This window comes from Puma concolor, chromosome B1, assembly GCF_028749965.1.
Source record: "Puma concolor isolate L17-30 chromosome B1, mPumCon1.1.hap2, whole genome shotgun sequence".
Taxonomy (NCBI): Eukaryota; Metazoa; Chordata; class Mammalia; order Carnivora; family Felidae; genus Puma; species Puma concolor.
In genome coordinates, this window is record NC_141670.1 from 132,515,518 (window position 1) to 132,534,665 (window position 19,148).

Sequence of the window (19,148 nt, forward strand, 5' to 3'; positions counted from 1 at the left end):
TAATACCTTATCTTCTGTTTATTTATTTATTAATTTTTATATTAGAGAGAGAGAGAGTATGAGCCAGGGAGAGGGGCAGAGGGAGAGAGAGAATCTTAAACTCACGCTCATCATGGAGCCTGACTCTGGGCTCAATCCCACGACCCTGGGATCCCGACCTGAGCCGAAATCAAGAATTGGACGATTAACTGACTGAGCCACCCAGGTGCCCCTCATCTTCTGCTTCCAAATCCAGTGTTACAGAATTAAATATGTGTAGCTGTATACACATATGTATGTAGTCATATCTATAGTCTAAGGATTTTATACTTTACTGAGCTTTTCTTTCATGAGTGCTAAAGATTCAGATTTACTTTGAATCATTTAACATAACTATGATAGTTTCCATACTTCTACACATGCACTTCACTAACTCAAGGAGGATTTTATAGTATTTTATGAAGATACTGAATTCCAATCCCCTTTAAAAAATTACAGTTTCTATGATATATTCATCTTTATTCCTAAAAAGATCCCCTTAAGTCTCTTTATTCCTAAAGAGATCCCCTTAAGTCACATTTCTCAAGTTGAGTGCCCTAGTTTGTATGACTAGATCTATGGAAAACACATAGAGGTTTTCAGCAGTAACCAACCTCCTATTTCTAAGAAATAAAGTTAGTCCTAAAAGAAATGGTAAGGGGAACCTGGGTGGCTCAGTCAGTTGAGCGTCAGACTTTGGCTCAGGTCATGAACTCTTAGTTTGTGAGTTCAAACCCCGTGTCAGGCTCTGTGCTGACAGCTTAGACCCTGGAGCCTGCTGTGGATTCTGTGTCTCCCTCTCTCTCTGTTCGTCCCCTGCTCGCACTCTGTCTCTGTCTCTGTCTCTCTCTCAAAAATAAGTAAAGATTAAAAAAAAAATTAAGAAATAAAAATAAAAGAAATGGTAAAATACTTATTAGAAAGATGAGAAAATATGGGGCTTCCTAACATTGGATCAACAAGAGGTTCTCAATTAGGCACAATGATTTTCCCGAGTCACTGATCAATATCTTTGGTGATCCCTTCTCAATCAAAGGAAGGGAGGCTTCTTACTTCCTTCAAATGCTCACATCATTCCTTCCACATCAAGATACTTCCATGATTGCACTCTTTGGAGGACAAAAGTTTGACCTTACTTTGGAAACTTGTGATTTCCTTACAACCTCGTATAACAGCATTTTTAATCGCCTTCTGTGTTTGCACCACAGAGCTTTGAAATTATATGTGGTCCCTTCAGGCTGGGAACATACAGCTCATCCATGGTTTCTCCCAACGTGGGGCACCAATAGAAAAGGATTGAGAGGTATGTTAATGTGTCACCATCAGACATTTGACAGCCAAGGGATTTCCTGTTTCAAAGTTGTTATAAATAGTGTTGACAATAATTGGGTTAGGGATGTTAGTAATTACAATCTGTGACCTGGGTCACCACAGTCTTTCTGCTGCTCCTGCTTGGCTGTCTCTTTGCCAACAGCTGTGTGACTCTCAGCCTGGTTGCTGTGTATCAAGTGCTGCTGTTCCTGGGCTGGACAGACACAAAAAGAAGAGAGAGAGTTAAGCTTTGGGACTGCCTCATTTTTTCCAACCCCGAGCAGCGCCCCGTGGTTGCCGTTCATTTTCCCGTGTACTGGAGCATGATGGTCTGCGATGATTGCAGAGTGAGCTGCTCGCCCCCATCCGGGCCGGGGCGGGGCGGGGCGGGGCGGGGCGGGGGGGGGGGGGGGCGGGCAACGTGCGTCCACTTTGTGCTGGAAGCGCAGAGCTCTAAATCTGTTTGGCAAAAATAAAATTATTCAGGTCTCCTTTTAGGCACAAATGGATGGTACTTTGTGGCAGCTGTGCGAACCGGGGGACGTAACGTGCCTGCATGATTGAGGGACTTGAAAATCAGCTGTGTGAAAAGCTACAGTGGCTGTATAAATGGACTGCCACAAAGCTGCTTGTTTAACAGTGCAGTTTCCAACTGGTGTCTCTTTGGAAGTAAGGGGGAGCTACAGGTTCCTTAATGAAAGAATATCTGTTTAAATAAATGGGCCATTCCCAGATTTTTAGGAAATACAGAGACTCAGCATATAGGGAATACAAGTAAAAGTAACTATTACATGACATGTCTCGAGGGGATCGACCTGTAAAATCAGTGAAATTTCAGAAAAATAGAAATGCTTATATAATAAATCTACTCTATTAAAGCATTGATTCCTCTTTCCCACGAATCAATATTTTTGATGGAAATATAGTTTTTCACTGAAGAAAATTTAGAGCGAAAATTTACTAGAAATATTGAACACATCAAGTAATGTAGATCTGTAATTTGCAGATCTTTAACCGCAGATTACTTTAACTTTTAATGAACGAATGTATTCATTGAAGTCTGCATTACCAGACATGAGAAAACAAGGGTTTGGTATCTGTGCTTCTAACTACGTGAAATTATGTACCACCGAAACCGCGCCTCTGGCACATGTTAATTATGCTCCTAAGGCATATGTGGCTTTGACAATAATACTAAAGGATCTCTACTCCATAGTAAGAATAATACATTTGTCATTAATGTGAGTTAGTCTCCGTTGTTTGACTGAATTTTCCATTGTTTTTCTTCAGGGCATCAAGCTAAACCAAATTTCCATTCATGTTCAAGGTTTTTGTTTTGATATTCTTTCTTTTTTTTCTCTCCACTGTACTATAGACAGTCCTGTATAATTGATGATTTATTTGGAAGAAAACAATCTGCAGCTTGGGAAGATTATACTTATTTCCAGGCTGTAGTAAGTGACAACAAGTTCTACTTTTCTGTTAGGTCCTAGCAATAAGGTTCTTAAAGCCTAAATTCAAATGAATTCATACAAATATATCTATTGAATAATTGCATAGATTTTTTATCAATTTTCCTCCTTAGATGATGTAAGAAAGCATTTTTCTGGCAGCTAGAATCTAAGTCTACCCATGAGAGTAACTAGAAAGTGAAGTGATGGTTCTCAAACCAGGGTCACTAGATCAGCAGTATCAGCACCCCCTGGAACCTTTTTTTTTTTTTTTTTTTCCACCTGCAAATTTTTGAACGTAACAACTTCTAGGTCCCATCCCAGACCTACTAATTTTTAGAAAGTCTGGAGTGGGGCAATACTTTGTGTTTTAACAAGTGCGGCTGCTGTGTCCAATGCACACTGAAGTTTGAGAACCACTGAAGAAAGCATCGAGACCTGTCTTCCTTAGCAACTGCCCACCTCACAGTCTTCCCGATTTCTGTTAGCAATGGAAGGTGGTTCAGGATACAGATGTGCAAGTATTTATAGCAAAAGGAGCATGTGGCTTCAACAGGAGGAACAAATGCTCTTTTCATTTTCTTACTGCTTACCTTTTCGATCAAATCACTCACAAGAAAAGAAAACAAGACAAAACAATCATAGGAAAACAAAAAGAGCTGGTACATTTAAAGGTATTTGCATAATATGATAGGCAGAGGATAGTTTGTTATGAAGTAATGAAAAACAGAAGCTCCTGTAAATTCTGAAACACTAAAAGTGTCCGTGTGCTTTCCATTCCCTCACGTGAAGATTCTGATTCAGTAGATCTGTTCTGGGGAATTGAGCATGTGTGTATATATATGTGTTTATATATGTATAAATTTATATGTATTATATATATGTGTGTCATATATATATGTGTGTGTGTGTGTGTATATATAATTTTAAACTCTATAAGTGATTTATAAGTACTGATTTATAACAAAATTTCTAATTCTAATATCTCCTTGTTATAAGGCAGAAAATTCCACATATTTTCATATTAAAATTGTAATCCAGGAATTTATCTTCAGAGATTTTTAATCACACCTGCCTATTGATAACAAAAACGTGTTAAATACCTGATTTATTAAAACTCCAATACATGACAACATTGAGTCTCCTTTTATTCCATAGAGAAGTGGACCTTTATAAGGAGGAAGTAATTTGGATAAAAATAACTGAACAATTTATAGTAAATTATTAAAAACACTAGATAAGAGACAAAAGTTTAAATTTTAGAAGTACTTCTTATGAGTGTGATTTTTTTTAAAAAGAAAATCATAGAAATTTTATCAATAATGAAATTATTCCTGCATTATCTAATGATATAATGCAAATCTGGAATGCCTTTTTATATGTAAAATATCAAAGTAAAAAATGTCAAATTGATATAAAAATTAATTAATATAAAACAATATTTCTGGAATGAAAATCAACTTGATTTTGTTTTCAATAAAAATTAGTGGATTTTACTTGCTGTATAAATGTTTGATTCAAATAATGCTCTAAACTCGTGTCATTTAAAATTAATATTAAAATTACTTAATTTATTTTTCATAATGACATTCAATTTCTGTTCAATTTCAGTTATAATCAAGAGAAAAATATTAAAGAACCTTATGAAATTAGTCTCATAAGTTTTTGAAACGAAAAGTTTCAAGTAAAGCAAAATTTTTGAAATAAAACATTCCAAAATACTTTATCAAATAGTGTTATTAAAAAAATCAGTAAAAGAAAATGTTTAAAAGATAAAATTAGAATTTTAACATTACATAATTGAAATGGCGGAACATTTGAGAAAAGAAAATATTATAGAACATACCTAAAATAATTCTGATATAGGCATATCATTAAGAATCAGTTTTATGTTTAGCATTTGGGAAATGAGCCTTTTTAAAAAAATGGAAATGACATTCTAATAGAGATGTCAATTATTTTTTTAACTCTATAGGGGAAAAAATATTCACCTTGCTAAACTGGAGATAATTTGAAAACTTAAAGACATTTTAGATATGAAAAAAGTACATATACTATTTGAAACAAAAATTAAGAGATGAATTACATGAAAAACATCAATTTTTCTAATTATACAAAATTACATTTACACAACAAAACTCAAAAATATAATAAACGTTTACATTCCTGGATTTATGGTGCCACGAATTTGGCCAAATAATGTTTGCAAAACTCTATGAATTATATAGGACATCCTTACAGGAATTTTCATGATTTAGTTTGTAACAAATATATCGAATATTTTAAAATGCACTTAGTTTTTAGGGGCTGGAAAGATTTGAATGCAATCATTCTTAATTCAGTAAACACTAATAGATAATTCAGCAGGATGGCACTATCATTTATGTTAATAGAAATTATCAACTTGCTGAGACCTGATATCACCCATTGACTCTAAATCTGATGGAGAATTCTTTTTTTTTTTTTTTTAACATTTATTTATTATTGAGGGACAGAGACAGACAGAGCGTGACCATGGGAGGGGCAGAGAGACAGGGAGACACAGAATCCGAAGCAGGCTCCAGGCTCTGAGCTGTCAGCACAGAGCCTGACACGGGGCTCCAACTCACAAACCGTGAGATCATGACCTGAGCCTGAGTTGGACGCTTTACCGACTGAGCCACCCAGGTGCCCCTGATGGAGAATTCTTTAAAGGAGGTTGAGGCAGGACTCGGTTTTAAATCATCTACCTGATAGACACATCATTTAGCTGGTGTCATCCATGTCAAAAAAAGGAACACACCAGTAAGCTGTAGAAATTAATACATTATTTAGAAATTACTAGAATAATGAGATGAATGGTTTGTGTTATGGTTTCCATTATTTGGTATGCTTCATAATATATGTTATATTTATAAATATAGATTTATAAGTATTCTCTTAAATTATTAAATATAATTTTTAAATATTTAATTATGTAAACAATCACAATATTTACACTTATGAAATACATTTATACATGAAAATATGTGCATTAACTTAAAAGTAATACATTTTTAACCATTGATTTGCATATTGATTTATATTTTAATTGACGTTATTAAATGAGTTATCTGTTTGAATATGGCCCTGCACCTTCATCCATCCTCAGAATCAAGAGACTGATTGGTTTGGTGCTCATGATCCTGGAGTGGGGTCACTGCAATAAAAATCACAAAGGCATTTGATAAACAGTTCATTTCTAGGGGTTCAAAATCTTTGCTAAAGGTTAATTATAAATAGTAAAGTGTTACTTTAAATTGTTTTATTACATTCTAATGAAGTCAGCTTTATCTCCATGGGTATTACATGTGACATATTTAATGTGGAGATTATAGCATTACTTCACCCAGTATCCTTCCTCATTTGAGAAGGATTGGCAAATTAGAAAATCACACACACACACACACACACACACACACACACACACACACACACTTCTACAGGAGGAAGTAGAGGGCATTTTAAGTCTTCTAGGGTCATATCTGACTGGAATTTCTTCATTAAATCATAGTTCTCTCTGTGCCGCCTGGTCCAGGCAAGATCCTAAATGTGCAAGAAATAAAAACAATTCTGGATAAAAGATAAAGGGAGAAAGAATAGAAAGGAGGTAAATGAAAAGCACTCATGTCTGATTTTCTATTGTCTTTAGGGTCAAAAGTATTTCAGATAAACATCATTCATGCAATCTGGAAAAATGCTATTAATTCCATTGTAAGTAAGGAAATAGAAAGTGACAACTAGAGAAAGTCAGCAGATTAGAAATAAAAACTAAAGATTCAAGAAAAAAAAAACTCCAGAATCAGTGACAAATAGAAGAGAAAGCAAATAAAACTGTCAGAGAGAGAGAGAGAGAGAGAAAAAAATAAAGCTATTGAAAGGGACAGAGAATAATACACAGAAGTATCAAGTGAAAGTCTTTAGTTCTCTTGCATACTGATCTTTGGTAATTCACCCCCCATTATATGAAAACATATGTGAAATAAGAAAAATTAAACGTTCTCCATATATTTGAGAAGTTTTAAGAAGACTGATTTGAAAGAATATGTAATTGGAAAAATACTTTAAATATTAAATGACAAAAACTAATGTGATTGTGTGTGTGCGTATGCATGTGAAACTTTCCATTTGCTTTCAGCTATAATTATTTTTAAATTAATTGCTTAAGAGGAACTAGGTGAGGAAATTGTACTCATAAAAGAAACAACTATTAACCATTGCACAAAGATCCTTGAGATCTGATTGTCATATGAACCTCTTTTCTCTGGAGTTCATTGGATAGGGTCCCTGCCAAGGCTATTAAAAACTTGAAATGCCTGTTTAACAAATTCAGTGCTTTATGTTATCTTTTCCTAGCTCTGTTTGTTGACTGGAGTTCAGTGCCTGCATTCATCCCAGTTGATTTCATAGGATTTAGCCCAGGGAGAACGCTGATAGGGTCTCTCGCAAGTGGAGTCAGTTACTTTCCTGTGATTGATGCTCTTTTATTTTTCCATGTAGCAATCTTTCTGTCTTCCCAAATGTATTCCCTACCACAAGGACTGCTATGAATTCTAGGTTTCCCAGGCAATCTTATCTTATCTTGCACTTCAGCACAGACCTTTGCTTTGTTCTATAGGGTGGATTTCTAAGTCTCTTTTTCTTGGTTCTTTCTGAGAGTACTAGGACAGAAGGACATTTATTTAAGTCAAACAACTTTTTTTTTTCCAACGTTTATTTATTTTTGGGACAGAGAGAGACAGAGCATGAACGGGCGAGGGGCAGAGAGAGAGGGAGACACAGAATCGGAAACAGGCTCCAGGCTCTGAGCCATCAGTCCAGAGCCCGACGCGGGGCTCGAACTCCCGGACCACGAGATCGTGACCTGGCTGAAGTCAGACGCTTAACCGACTGCGCCACCCAGGCGCCCCAAGTGAAACAACTTTTAAAGAGCTTTATCACTTCAGATTAAAAAAAAAAAGCAATATGGGGGCATCTGGGTGGCTCAGTAAGTTAAGCTTCTGACTTCGGTTCAGATCATGATCTCACATTTTGTGGGTTCGAGCCCCACATTGGGCTCTGTGCTGACAGCTCAGAGCCTGGAGCATGCTTTGGATTCTGTGTATCCCTCTCTCTCTGCCCCTCCCCCTCTTGTGCTCTCTCTTGCTGTCTCTCAAAAATAAATAAACATTTAAAAATAAATAAATTAATGAAAATTCAATATATTTAAGAAATCAGATTCCTTTTTTCCCCTTCCCTTCCCTTCCCTTTCCTTCCTTTTCCATTCTCCTCTGATTCCCCCACTCCTCTTCCTCCTTCTATTAGACAGGTGTTATCTATATTTTGTTTTTCTTCCAGACCTTTGAGGCTTATGGAGGAAGTCATTAATGGCAATTCAGTAATGAGGAAGCTTGCTCTTAGTACCAGAAAGCTTCCTATGTGACAAGACCAGTTTCTGGCTGATCCTGCGACATCAGGTGAATGCTTATTTGGTGATATTCAATACATATATAAACATTTACTGACATTTGGTAGTTAAATCAAAGAAAGCAATTGGTGCAACAAAGACTTAAGGTACATGGTGACTTTTGACTAAATGTATCATAATTGAGCAAGATGCTTATAAGAGATAATGTTCTTTCTTAAAGGGGAAAGCATTAATCCCCACTGGGATGAATTAGATATGTAAGTATATAAGAAATATAGGGACTTTTTTCTGTTTAAGTATTTATATTATTGAAGTAATATCTTAAAATAGTTTTACTGGAGAAGTCCCATATTTAAAATGCTGGTTATAATAGCTTATAAAATTTATTGAACTATCTCACAACATTTATAAAATGAAATATTTTTATATATTCATAACAAATGGCAGAGGTCAGTTTATTTCAATAACTGCATAATTGTATTTTTCAGCATTCGTAATATCTGTGGTACGTATTATAAAACATAATTTTATAAAATGCCTTTTTCCTACATAAAGGATCTGACTAGAGCTGACTGGATTTTTTCTTAAACAGATTTACAAAGAAGCTTTTCTTTCCTCCTCTCTAATCTAACATTATTTGAACTTAAATTCCCGTCTTTTGTGTCATTAGAGCAAGCCACAATTTCCTTGTTCTACTTCAGAACATTTTAGAGACATCTACTGGAAAAGCACATTATTGCAAATTTTATATAAATGGTTTAAAAAGTATATTGTTGCTGACATTCTGAAAAAATGTCTTGGATCCCATCACAAAATTAGGTCCCTTTCTGAAGACAAATTCTTTGATCCTCAAAAAAGTATAACAAATGTAAAATAAATCAAAACTATTGCCTTGCTCTTTGACTTAAGGCATCTACCTTTTTTCCCTAAAAATTTCTATTCATTTACACTTTTAAAAAATTGGTTTCCTCTTGATAGTGTGACTAATATTATTAATAATCTAATCTAGAACTTTTTTTTACCAGATTTTTGATTATCGAAATTGTAGCAAAATGAGCATGTATAGAGGCTTAGTCATATTATAGGCAGCATGTTGTAGAATAAGACAACAGGAAGAATTGCCTCCTTGATTTTGAATCACGGCATCCCTTTCTTTTTTTCAAACATTTTTAATGTGGGGCGCCTGGGTGGCTCAGTTGGTTGTGTCCAACTTCAGCTCAGGTCATGATCTCGCACTCTGTGGGTTCGGGCCCTGCGTTGGGCTCTGTGCTGGCAGCTGGGAGCCTGGAGGCTGCTTCGAATTCTGGGTCTCCCTCTCTCTCTGCCCCTCCCCTACTCATGCTCTGTCTCTGTCTCTGTCTGTCTCTCTCTCTCTCTCTCTCTCTCTCTGTCAAAAATAAATACACATCAAAAAAATTAAAAAAATTTTTTTGATGTGTATTTATTTTTTGAGAGAGAGGGAGGGATTGAACCCACCTATGGCAAGATCATGACCTGAGCTGAAGTCAGATGCTTAACTGACTGAGCCACGCAGGCACCCCACAATACCCCTTTCTAACAGGTTGGAAGTGAAGTTATAAAGGGGTAGGAGGAGAAAGAAAAAGAGAAAAAGGTATAGAAGTGGAGGAGGAGAAATGAAAGAGAGTACAGTTGCTAGCTGTTCCATTTTATTCCTGACTGATGGATCTTCCCTATATATTTAAAAATATCTCCCGGGGCGCCTGGGTGGCGCAGTCGGTTAAGCGTCCGACTTTAGCCAGGTCACGATCTCGCGGTCCGTGAGTTCGAGCCCCGCGTCGGGCTCTGGGCTGATGGCTTGGAGCCTGGAGCCTGTTTCCGATTCTGTGTCTCCCTCTCTCTCTGCCCCTTCCCCGTTCATGCTCTGTCTCTCTCTGTCCCAAAAATAAAAAATAAAAAACGTTGAAAAAAAAATTAAAAAAAAAAAAATAAAAATATCTCCCTACTGCAATCTAAATGAAAAAGAAATTGTTGTTTTTGTATTATGAATTTTATTTTATTTGTGGGGATGAAACTTTTGGGGAAGTAGGGATTTGTAAAATTTACGTATTTTCTATGGATAGAATAATCTGATGTGAAGGACTAGCACTGAAGTAATTATCACAGTAGCTACATGAGAAGGTTATTCTAAACCCTTGCGGGCTCTGAAGACATTTAAAGAATGGATGAGCCACACTGATTATTCTTGCCATATTTGGGGCTGCTTGTTAAATGAGATAGCATGGAGAGTGTTGTCAAAGGAAACCTGACAATTTTTTCTTCCGTATAAGAATAAGAGACTATTGGCACATACATAAAGTGTGATAAGAAGAGGGAGAGTTGGAATGTAGTGGCGGAGAAATCAGAAGGGAAAAATGTGTTTAAAAAAAAAAGGAAACAAAGAAAAGAAGACAGGAAGGAAGGAAGAAACCCAGGATAGATGAGATAATGAAGATTGATTCAAGGGACAAAGGGACACAGTAGTTCTTGATACTATCAGTGCATCAACTGCACTAATAAAAAATTGGACTGCTTTTATATACTGCAATACAAGTGAAGAGAAGGATGGTCAGAATATCATAGGGAGCAAGAGTAGGGGTTTTTGGAATCACAGTCATATTGAATTGATTGTATGACATGACACAATGGGCATATCCGCCATCAGAAAATTATTCCTATCATAGATTTCAGTAGAAAGATGACCTTTCCACAACAGCTTAATCAGCAGATGCTTGAACTATGAGTAGTTCTAATTATAGTATTGTAACAGAAGGTCATAGTCAGGTCTGTTCTGGGACATTTTTGTTAATGAGGATTCAAGATAACAATTTGTAAGTCTAGTATTAAAAATATCCACAGGTGGCTTCCAGTTAGAACATGAGATGTCATTAAACAATCAAAGCAACAACAGTTCTTATCAGCTGCAGCCCATGACATTCTTTGACATAAAGACTTTGCTTTCTGTCACATATCGACATTCAGTCCCCTATGTGCAATAGAGTGTGTAATGACATTCTAAATTTCTAGAAAGGTATAATGTGAACTAACCCTTGAATCTCTAAGAAATAATAATGGAATTGATATTCCTAAGATACCCTTCTTCATAGAAGAAGAGAAATGTAAAAACTACTGTTAGACTTTAGAAATATAATTCTAAATATTGTTCAGAACTTTTAACCATCTGCCATTTATAGATTAAAAACAAATATGTTTTACCATATTTGTGCACCTCGCAGAAATCAGGGATCATTTGAAAGCAGCATGATATTTGGACTTCTTTAGAATATGCTAAATTGCCTCGTTTTTAAATACGTTTTGTATAGATGATATTTTATTTAAAAGTTTATTTTACTTGATTATAAATGAAGTACATATTCATATTATACCCTGAAAATGTATTAAATTTTTATATCATCTCTGAAATTCAGGCCAGACCCAGAACAAATAGCCTTATAGTCAAATTCACCTACAGATTCTCACCGGGTGGGCTGGAAAAACCATACATAATGTCCCTAGCAAAACTGCAAGTTTCCTAGAGCTTTTTGTATTACAACTTCCTTTTTTCAAAATGTGAATCATAATGGTTTCTCCACACTTACATTAATTTTTAATCACAGTCTCTCATGCTGCTGATTGAATTCCTCACCACTGCTAATGGTCTTTCTTGTAATATTTATTCATTTAAAATACATATGCTGATGCCATATCTTATTGTTCAAGGCTTTTGGCTGTTTTAAAGCCAAAGGCAAAATAATAGCCACATGGATGTTAGGCCACGGCAGGTTACCGTGTGTTTGATCAGCCTTGCCACCAGAAAATCCTTAAAATTAAAGTTGATAAAACGGCTCTATGAGGATTTAAGGGGGAAAACCCCACAATTATCCATGCCTATTTGTATATTCTTTAAAACTGAATTTCATTCATAGACATTATTTCAAATAATTGAACGAGAACAAAACTAGAAATTAGTTTTATTATCACATAGGGTCACTTCTAATGATTATTTAAAAGTATAAAATTAGGATTTCCGATATTTAAATAAGGCATGTCTCCACAGCATTCAGTTAAGAAAAAGTGAATAATCAGATCTCCACTTACTCATGCCATAAAACTACCATAACAATATAAGAATATATAAGATATCTTGTTAAGAGATTTAGGGTGCTAAACTCAGTACTAAGGAAGCTCTAGAGAGGTAACAGTTTTAATGATTTGGTTACATGTTAATTAACTTTGGTTCAAAAGGGAAAATACAACTCTTCACTGGAATCAGTTGCTTATTCTTCAGAAGTTTTATGCTTCTAATTGTTATTATAAAATTACTATTAGAATATACCTTTTAGCTGACATTTTGCTCCACTGAATCCAGGACAGCACTTCCATTCCAATGAGGTAACGATTTTATGTTGCATCCTGTAGACGGGATTTGGGATCTTCTGAGATCTGTAGAGTAGAGGAAGTATTTGTCTCTCATTAAATTATCAGTTGGGATTGTTAAAGTATTGGAGACATTGCCCCAAATATAATAAGCATTCAATAAATGGTATCTATTATTGTTAATACTGTAATTCTCATCATCAATATTATTGTTAAACTTAGATTTGTTTAAATACATTCTAAAAAGTATCAAGACTTCTGCTGTTGGGGATTTTAAGTTTATACCTATCGTTACATCTTCTACACATAGTAGAACATTTCCCTTGATAATTCTTTTAACTAAAGCAATGTTAAAACTTATTTAAATTTTTTTAACGTTTATTTATTTTTGAGAGAGAGACAAACAGAGTGTGAGCAGGGGAGGGGCAAAGAGACAAGGAGACACAGAATCCCAAGCAGGCTCCAGGCTCTGAGCTGTCAGCACAGAGCCCGATGCGAGGCTCCAACCCACAACCCTGCAAGATCGTGACCTGAAACAGTCAGAAGCTCAACTGACTGAACCACCCAGGTGTCCCTAAAACTTATTTTAAGGAGTGCCTAGGTGGCTCCGTACGTTAAACGCGGGACTCCTGGTTTTGGCTCAGGTCATGATCTCATGGTTTCATGGGTTTGAGTCCCTCATCTGGCTCTACGCTGGCAGCACGGAGCCTGCTTGGGATTCTCTGTCTCCCTTTCTCTCTACCCCTCCCCCACTCGCACTGTCTCTGTCTCTCTCAAAAATAAAATAAACTTTAAAAAAATTATTTTAATTCTAATTTTTAAATAGCTTATGAGGATAATTTACTTTATTTCAATTCTTATTATTCCTTATATCATTATAGTTAAAAGGACTTGTTTTTTCTCAGATCAACATCAAACAACTTAAACCGTGTATCAATGATCTAACTGAAATTATAGTAACCAATATGATTTTTAACCTGCACTTTGTCTTTTCTCAAGTTTTAAAAGCTTAATTTTTATTATTTCTCTCATATGGTATTTATCTCAGAGAGAGAGAGATGGGGTAAAGAGAAGGAGAGAAAGAGAGGGGGAGAGACAGGGAACATGAGAAAATATTTTGGAAAAGAAACTGTGCAAGGGAAATCAAGAAGTTATAACATTTTAACACGGCAATCAATAGAAATGGTGAATGGTCCTGAACTGTAGGCGCTATATATGTAAATGTCAATCATAAATACAATTTTGTCATATTTATTCTTACCACACGATCTTAATATTTAGCTAATACTTATCAAGCAGGTCTATAAAATGGGTATATATTATCTTGTTTAATTTTATTCTATTTGGAAAATATTATTATTCTGATGTGCTGATGAGGAGCCTGAGGAAGAGAGAGATGAAAAAACTTGCTCAAAGTCTTGTATCTAAAAGTGATCCAGGTGGGATTTTACTCCATGCTGCATGGGTTAGCCTCCACTGTTATTATCTAGAGTTTGTCCCATGCAGCTTTGTGGAGACAATGGTCAATTTCATGGGTAAACCCTGATCATGTGGAAGAAAATGTATTGTAAACCGACTGGGCTTTAGGAAACTTGCTGTGATGTGAAGGGTAATTCATTATGTGTGAGGTTGTTCCTCAATTTTAAAATGAGCTGTAAGATTCTTTCCATCTCAAAAAAATAGGCTAGTCATTTGTCTGTGTTTATTCCAGTGAATTGTATTCAGTAAATAAAACTCTGTCCAGTGAACTATCTCCAGTCCAATAGCTAAATCCAAATAGAAAGGACAGCTGTTTGGAAAAGGACTCTTGAGAGTTTATTAGGATGAATCCACACAGTTGGTTGCATTATTATAGGAGTAAATGTCCCTGCTTTAGCAAACTGGATCCCTGGTATATGTGGCTCAGGCATAATAAAAGAAAAGTAACAAACATTGCATATATACTGAAATAGTGAATGAATGGAGAGACTCATTCAAAGGTAAAGAAAGATAAGAGATGAGAATAAAGATATGCATTTGTTTAAAGAGAGAGAGAGAGGAAAAAAACTCACCTTGAACTCAGAAGGGCAGTATAATAGGGGTTACTGTGGTAATATTTTCATTACTGAAGAGTTAACAATGCATTCTTTGTTTCTCATGTCGGCAAGGAAATCGCCACAAAGGAAGTAAACTGAAAGCAGAACTGGAGCTCAGCTCTCCTAAATCCCTAAGATGTGCTTTGCTCTCTGGACCATGAACCTTAGCTATTCCTCTGGGGAGTAAGAAACACCTTGATTTTACAGTCCTTACTGTGCACTGTTCCAGATTGCCAATGTGTCAGATTCATTGCCTGAGTTATTTGTATGACAATTTGCATAACATGAGCCATCATGGCCTGAATAATAATTTTAGTTTTTATTTCAGGGTCTTCTGAAACACTCTCAGATAAGCTACTGTGACTGTATGAATTCAGAGCACTTATCAATTACTCAGCCCCACATTTGAGGATAATTTTTTAATGTCCTAAGTAGATTTTTTTAAAAATGAAAATTAAATAACATGAATCATTAAAATACACATATAAAGAAAGGCCCTCCTTAGCCGTTTTATTGTGCATAATCTCAATTAGTGGCTTGCCAAATTACAGACTTCTCTCTGACCTGGTAGGAAAGGGAAATTATCAATAAAATTTTAGAACTGTATATGAATTTCATAAGAATTAAAAGACAGGATTATTGGTCAGGTTATAGAATAAAAATAATAGTAATAGTAAAAATGGAAATAAGCATGAGAATTAACATTTATTGAAGACTCTGTCAGTAGGCTAAGGTTATTACTGCATTGTCTCACATATTCTAAAAACTCCCAATGAGGCATGTATTATTAGTATCTGCATTTTAACTTACCCAAGATCATGCATCTCATTTAATGTAATGACCCTACTCTGACCTTATTATACGTATGTACCTGGGATGATTACCTTTCTCTACATATTCCAGGACATACATGAATATAGCACAAGCAGTGGCTATTTTCAAACAATATCACATACCTCTGAGGACAGGATCTCCCGGTTGAGCCACAAGGCCCTCTCCCATTTGGAAGATAAGTGACTTGGTTGTCTAGTATCACTGTGGGTGATAATCTGGTATGTACATAAGCACACCAATTCCTAAGGAAGAGAGAATTTTTGTTAGAAAAAAATCATTGTCAAAAAGAATTCTTTTCCTTAAAATTATTTTCACAGACCTCTGTCTACGGCTGCAAGTATTATGGAGTAGATACTTTGTACACATGAAAAGTAAAGAAACACTACAAGATCAAAGTAAATTGAGAATAAATAAGACTTAAAACCAGAATCTGTATGTTCAGTTGTAAGCTAAGTCAAAATAGAAGATTGCCCTTATGTCAAATATCAATATATTTTTTTAATGTTTATTTATTTTTGAGACAGGAGAGACAGAGCATGAGCAGGGGAGAGGCAGAGAGAGACTGAGAGGGACACACAGAATCAGAAGAAGTTTCCAGGCTCTGAGCTGTTAGTACAGAGCCTGATGCGGGGCTCGAACTCACAAGCTGTGAGATCATGACCTGGGCTGAAGTTGGATGCTCAACCAACTGAGCCATCCAGGCACCCCTGTCAAATATCAATATTAGTACTTAGATTGGAGACTCAAAACTAGGCCCATTACTTCTGGTGAACAATGTGCAGTAAGACAAAAGCAAAAAAATACATGCTGTAATAATCAAAAAGAGGAAAAAAAACCTGTTACTAGGAGCAGATGATATGATTGTGAATAAAGAGAATATGAGTCTAGATGCAAATGATTGTAAGAGTTCAGCTATGTAGTTAAAATTCATATAAATTTTTTATAACTAATAAAAAGTATGGCCACATAGTTAAGATCAGTTACAGACAGTTCAATGTACCAAAAAAAAATTTTTAAAAGATACTGTTTACAACAGCAAAAATACCATTATTTTTATTAAATCCAACAAAAGAAGTGTAAGACTTAATATATATAACTTTTAAGATTTATTGAAAAGCCTGAAAGAAAATCCAATAAATACTATTAATGGATGGAAGAGTCAATTTAAATACATCGATTCTCCTCAAGTTAATCTACAGATTTAGTGCACTTTTAAATCAAATCTTAATTTGATACAAGTTTAATAAGCTTATTCTATTGTTTATGTAATAAACTAAAAATATGAATTTTAGAAATTTCTGGCTCTGGCCATAACAGAGCATCAGATGTACTTTCCCTTGGTAAAAAAAAAATTATAAAGCTGGACAAGCTATATAAAGCAATAATTTTTAGAAGTTGAACAACAGACAACTCAGTGATATTATTTTTTGAGAAAAAGGGACAACATGATGTGAATTCCATATGGACTCTAATTTTCTGCCTGCAAACAATTTTCAAACTGCATCACAAAGGGGTGGGCCCAAAGACAGAGAAAGCACTGGGTGAATGAAACAGAGATCTGAGTTTGGGGCTGCTGAGATGGTTAGAATATGTGGATAAAGTGAATAAAATGAGGATGAATGAAAGAGATGCCATTTTTTTGTGTTTTGTTTTGTTTTTCTCTTTATTTTTATTTATTTTTTAATATGAAATTTATTGTCACATTGGTTTCCATAAAACATCCAGTGCTCATCCCAACAGGTGCCTCCTCAATGACCATCACCCACCCTCCCATCCTTCCCACACCCCATCAACCCTCAGTTTATTCTCAGTTTTTAAGAGTCTCTTATGGTTTGGCTCTCTCCCTAACTTTTTTTTTCCTTCCCTTCCCCTCCCCCATGGTCTTCAGTTGAGTTTCTCAGGATCCACATAAGAGTGAAAACATATGGTATCTGTCTTTCTCTGCCTGACTTATTTCACTTAGCATAGCACTCTCCAGTTCCGTCCACGTTGCTACAAATGGCCAGATTTCATTCTTTCTCATTGCCAAGTAGCATTCCATTGTATATATAAAACACTTCTTTTTTATCCATTCGCAGTTGATGGACATTTAGGCTCTTTCCATAATTCATCTATTGTTGAAAGTGCTGCTATAAACATTGGGGTACAAGTGCCCCTATGCATCAGCACTCCTGTATCCCTTGAGCAAATTCCTGGCAGTACTATTGCTGGGTCATAGGGTAGATCTGTTTTTGATTTTCTGACGAACCTCCACACTGTTTTCCAGAGTGGCTGCACCAGTCTGCATTCCCACCAACAGTGCAAAATGGTTCCCGTTTCTCCTATCCTCTCCAGCGTCTATAGTCTCACGATTTGTTCATTTTAGCCACTCTGACTGGCGTGAGGTGATATCTCAGTGTGGTTTTGATTTGTATTTCCCTGATGAGGAGTGATGTTGAGCATCTTTTCATGTGTCTGTTGGCCATCTGTATGTCTTCTTTAGAGAAGTGTCTATCCATGTTTTCTGCCCATTTCTTCACTGGATTATTTGTTTTCCAGGTGTGGAATTGGTGAGTTCTTAATAGATTTTGGATACTAGCCCTTTGTCTGATATGTCATTTGCAAATATCTTTTCCCATTCCGTTGGTTGCCATTTAGTTTTGTTGATTGTTTCCTTTGCAGTGCAGAAACTTTTTATCTTCATGAGGTCCCAATAGTTCATTTTTGCTTTTAATTCCCTTGCTGTTGGAGATGGGTCAAGTAAGAAATTGCTGCAGCTGAGGTCAGAGAGGTCTTTTCCTGCTTTCTCCTCTAGGGTTTTGATGATTTCCTGTCTCACATTCTGGTCCTTTATCTGTTTTGAGTTTATTTTTGTGAATGGTGTAAGAAAGTGGTCTAGTTTCATTCTTCTGCATGTTGCTGTCCAGTTCTCCCAGCACCATTTGTTAAAGAGACTGTCTTTTTTCCATTGGATGTTCTTTCCTGCTTTGTCAAAGATCGGTTGGCCATACTTTTTTGGGTCCAGTTCTGGAGTCTCTAGTCTATTCCATTGTTCTATGTATCTGTTTTTGTGCCAATACCATGCTGTCTTAATGATTTGTAGTAGAGACTAAAGTCTGGGATTGTGATGCCTTCCACTTTGGTCTTCTTCTTCAATATTACTTTGGCTATTCGGGGTCTTTTGTGGTTCCATACAAATTTTAGGATTGCTTGTTCTAGCTTCGAGAAGAAAGCTGGTGCAATTTTGGTTGGGATTGCATTGAATGTGTAGATTGCTTTGGGTAGTATTGACATTTTAACAATATTTATTCTTCCAATCCATGAGCATAGAATGTTTTTCCATTTCTTTGTATCTTCTTCAATTTTCTTCATACACTTTCTATAGTTTTCAGCATACATATCTTTTACATCATTGGTTAGGTTTATTCCTAGGTATTTTATGCCTCTTGGTGCAATTGTGAATGGGATCAGCTTCTTTACTTGTCTTTCTGTTGCTTCATTATTAGTGTATAAGAATGTGACTGATTTCTGTACATTAATTTTGTATCCTGCGACTTGGCTGAACTCATGTATCAGCTCTAGCAGACTTTTGGTGGAGTCTATCGGGTTTTCCATGTATAGTATCATGTCATCTGCAAAAAGTGAAAGGTTGGCTTCATCTTTGTCAATTTTGATGCCTTT

General features: G+C 35.7%; 1 protein-coding gene across 2 annotated transcripts in view; it reads right to left on the reverse strand.

The window, feature by feature from the left end:
- Positions 1–19,148, reverse strand: part of MMRN1 (multimerin 1) — a 70,958-nt gene that overhangs the window by 30,887 nt on the left and 20,923 nt on the right. For both annotated transcript variants that reach the window (XM_086704584.1, XM_025922444.2), the window contains exons 3-5: positions 15,611–15,730; positions 12,539–12,645; positions 1,439–1,543 (exon numbers count right to left, since the gene is read on the reverse strand). In XM_086704584.1, the coding sequence (XP_086560710.1) occupies positions 1,439–1,543; positions 12,539–12,645; positions 15,611–15,730 (332 nt within the window). The remainder of the gene's footprint in view (positions 1–1,438; positions 1,544–12,538; positions 12,646–15,610; positions 15,731–19,148) is intronic.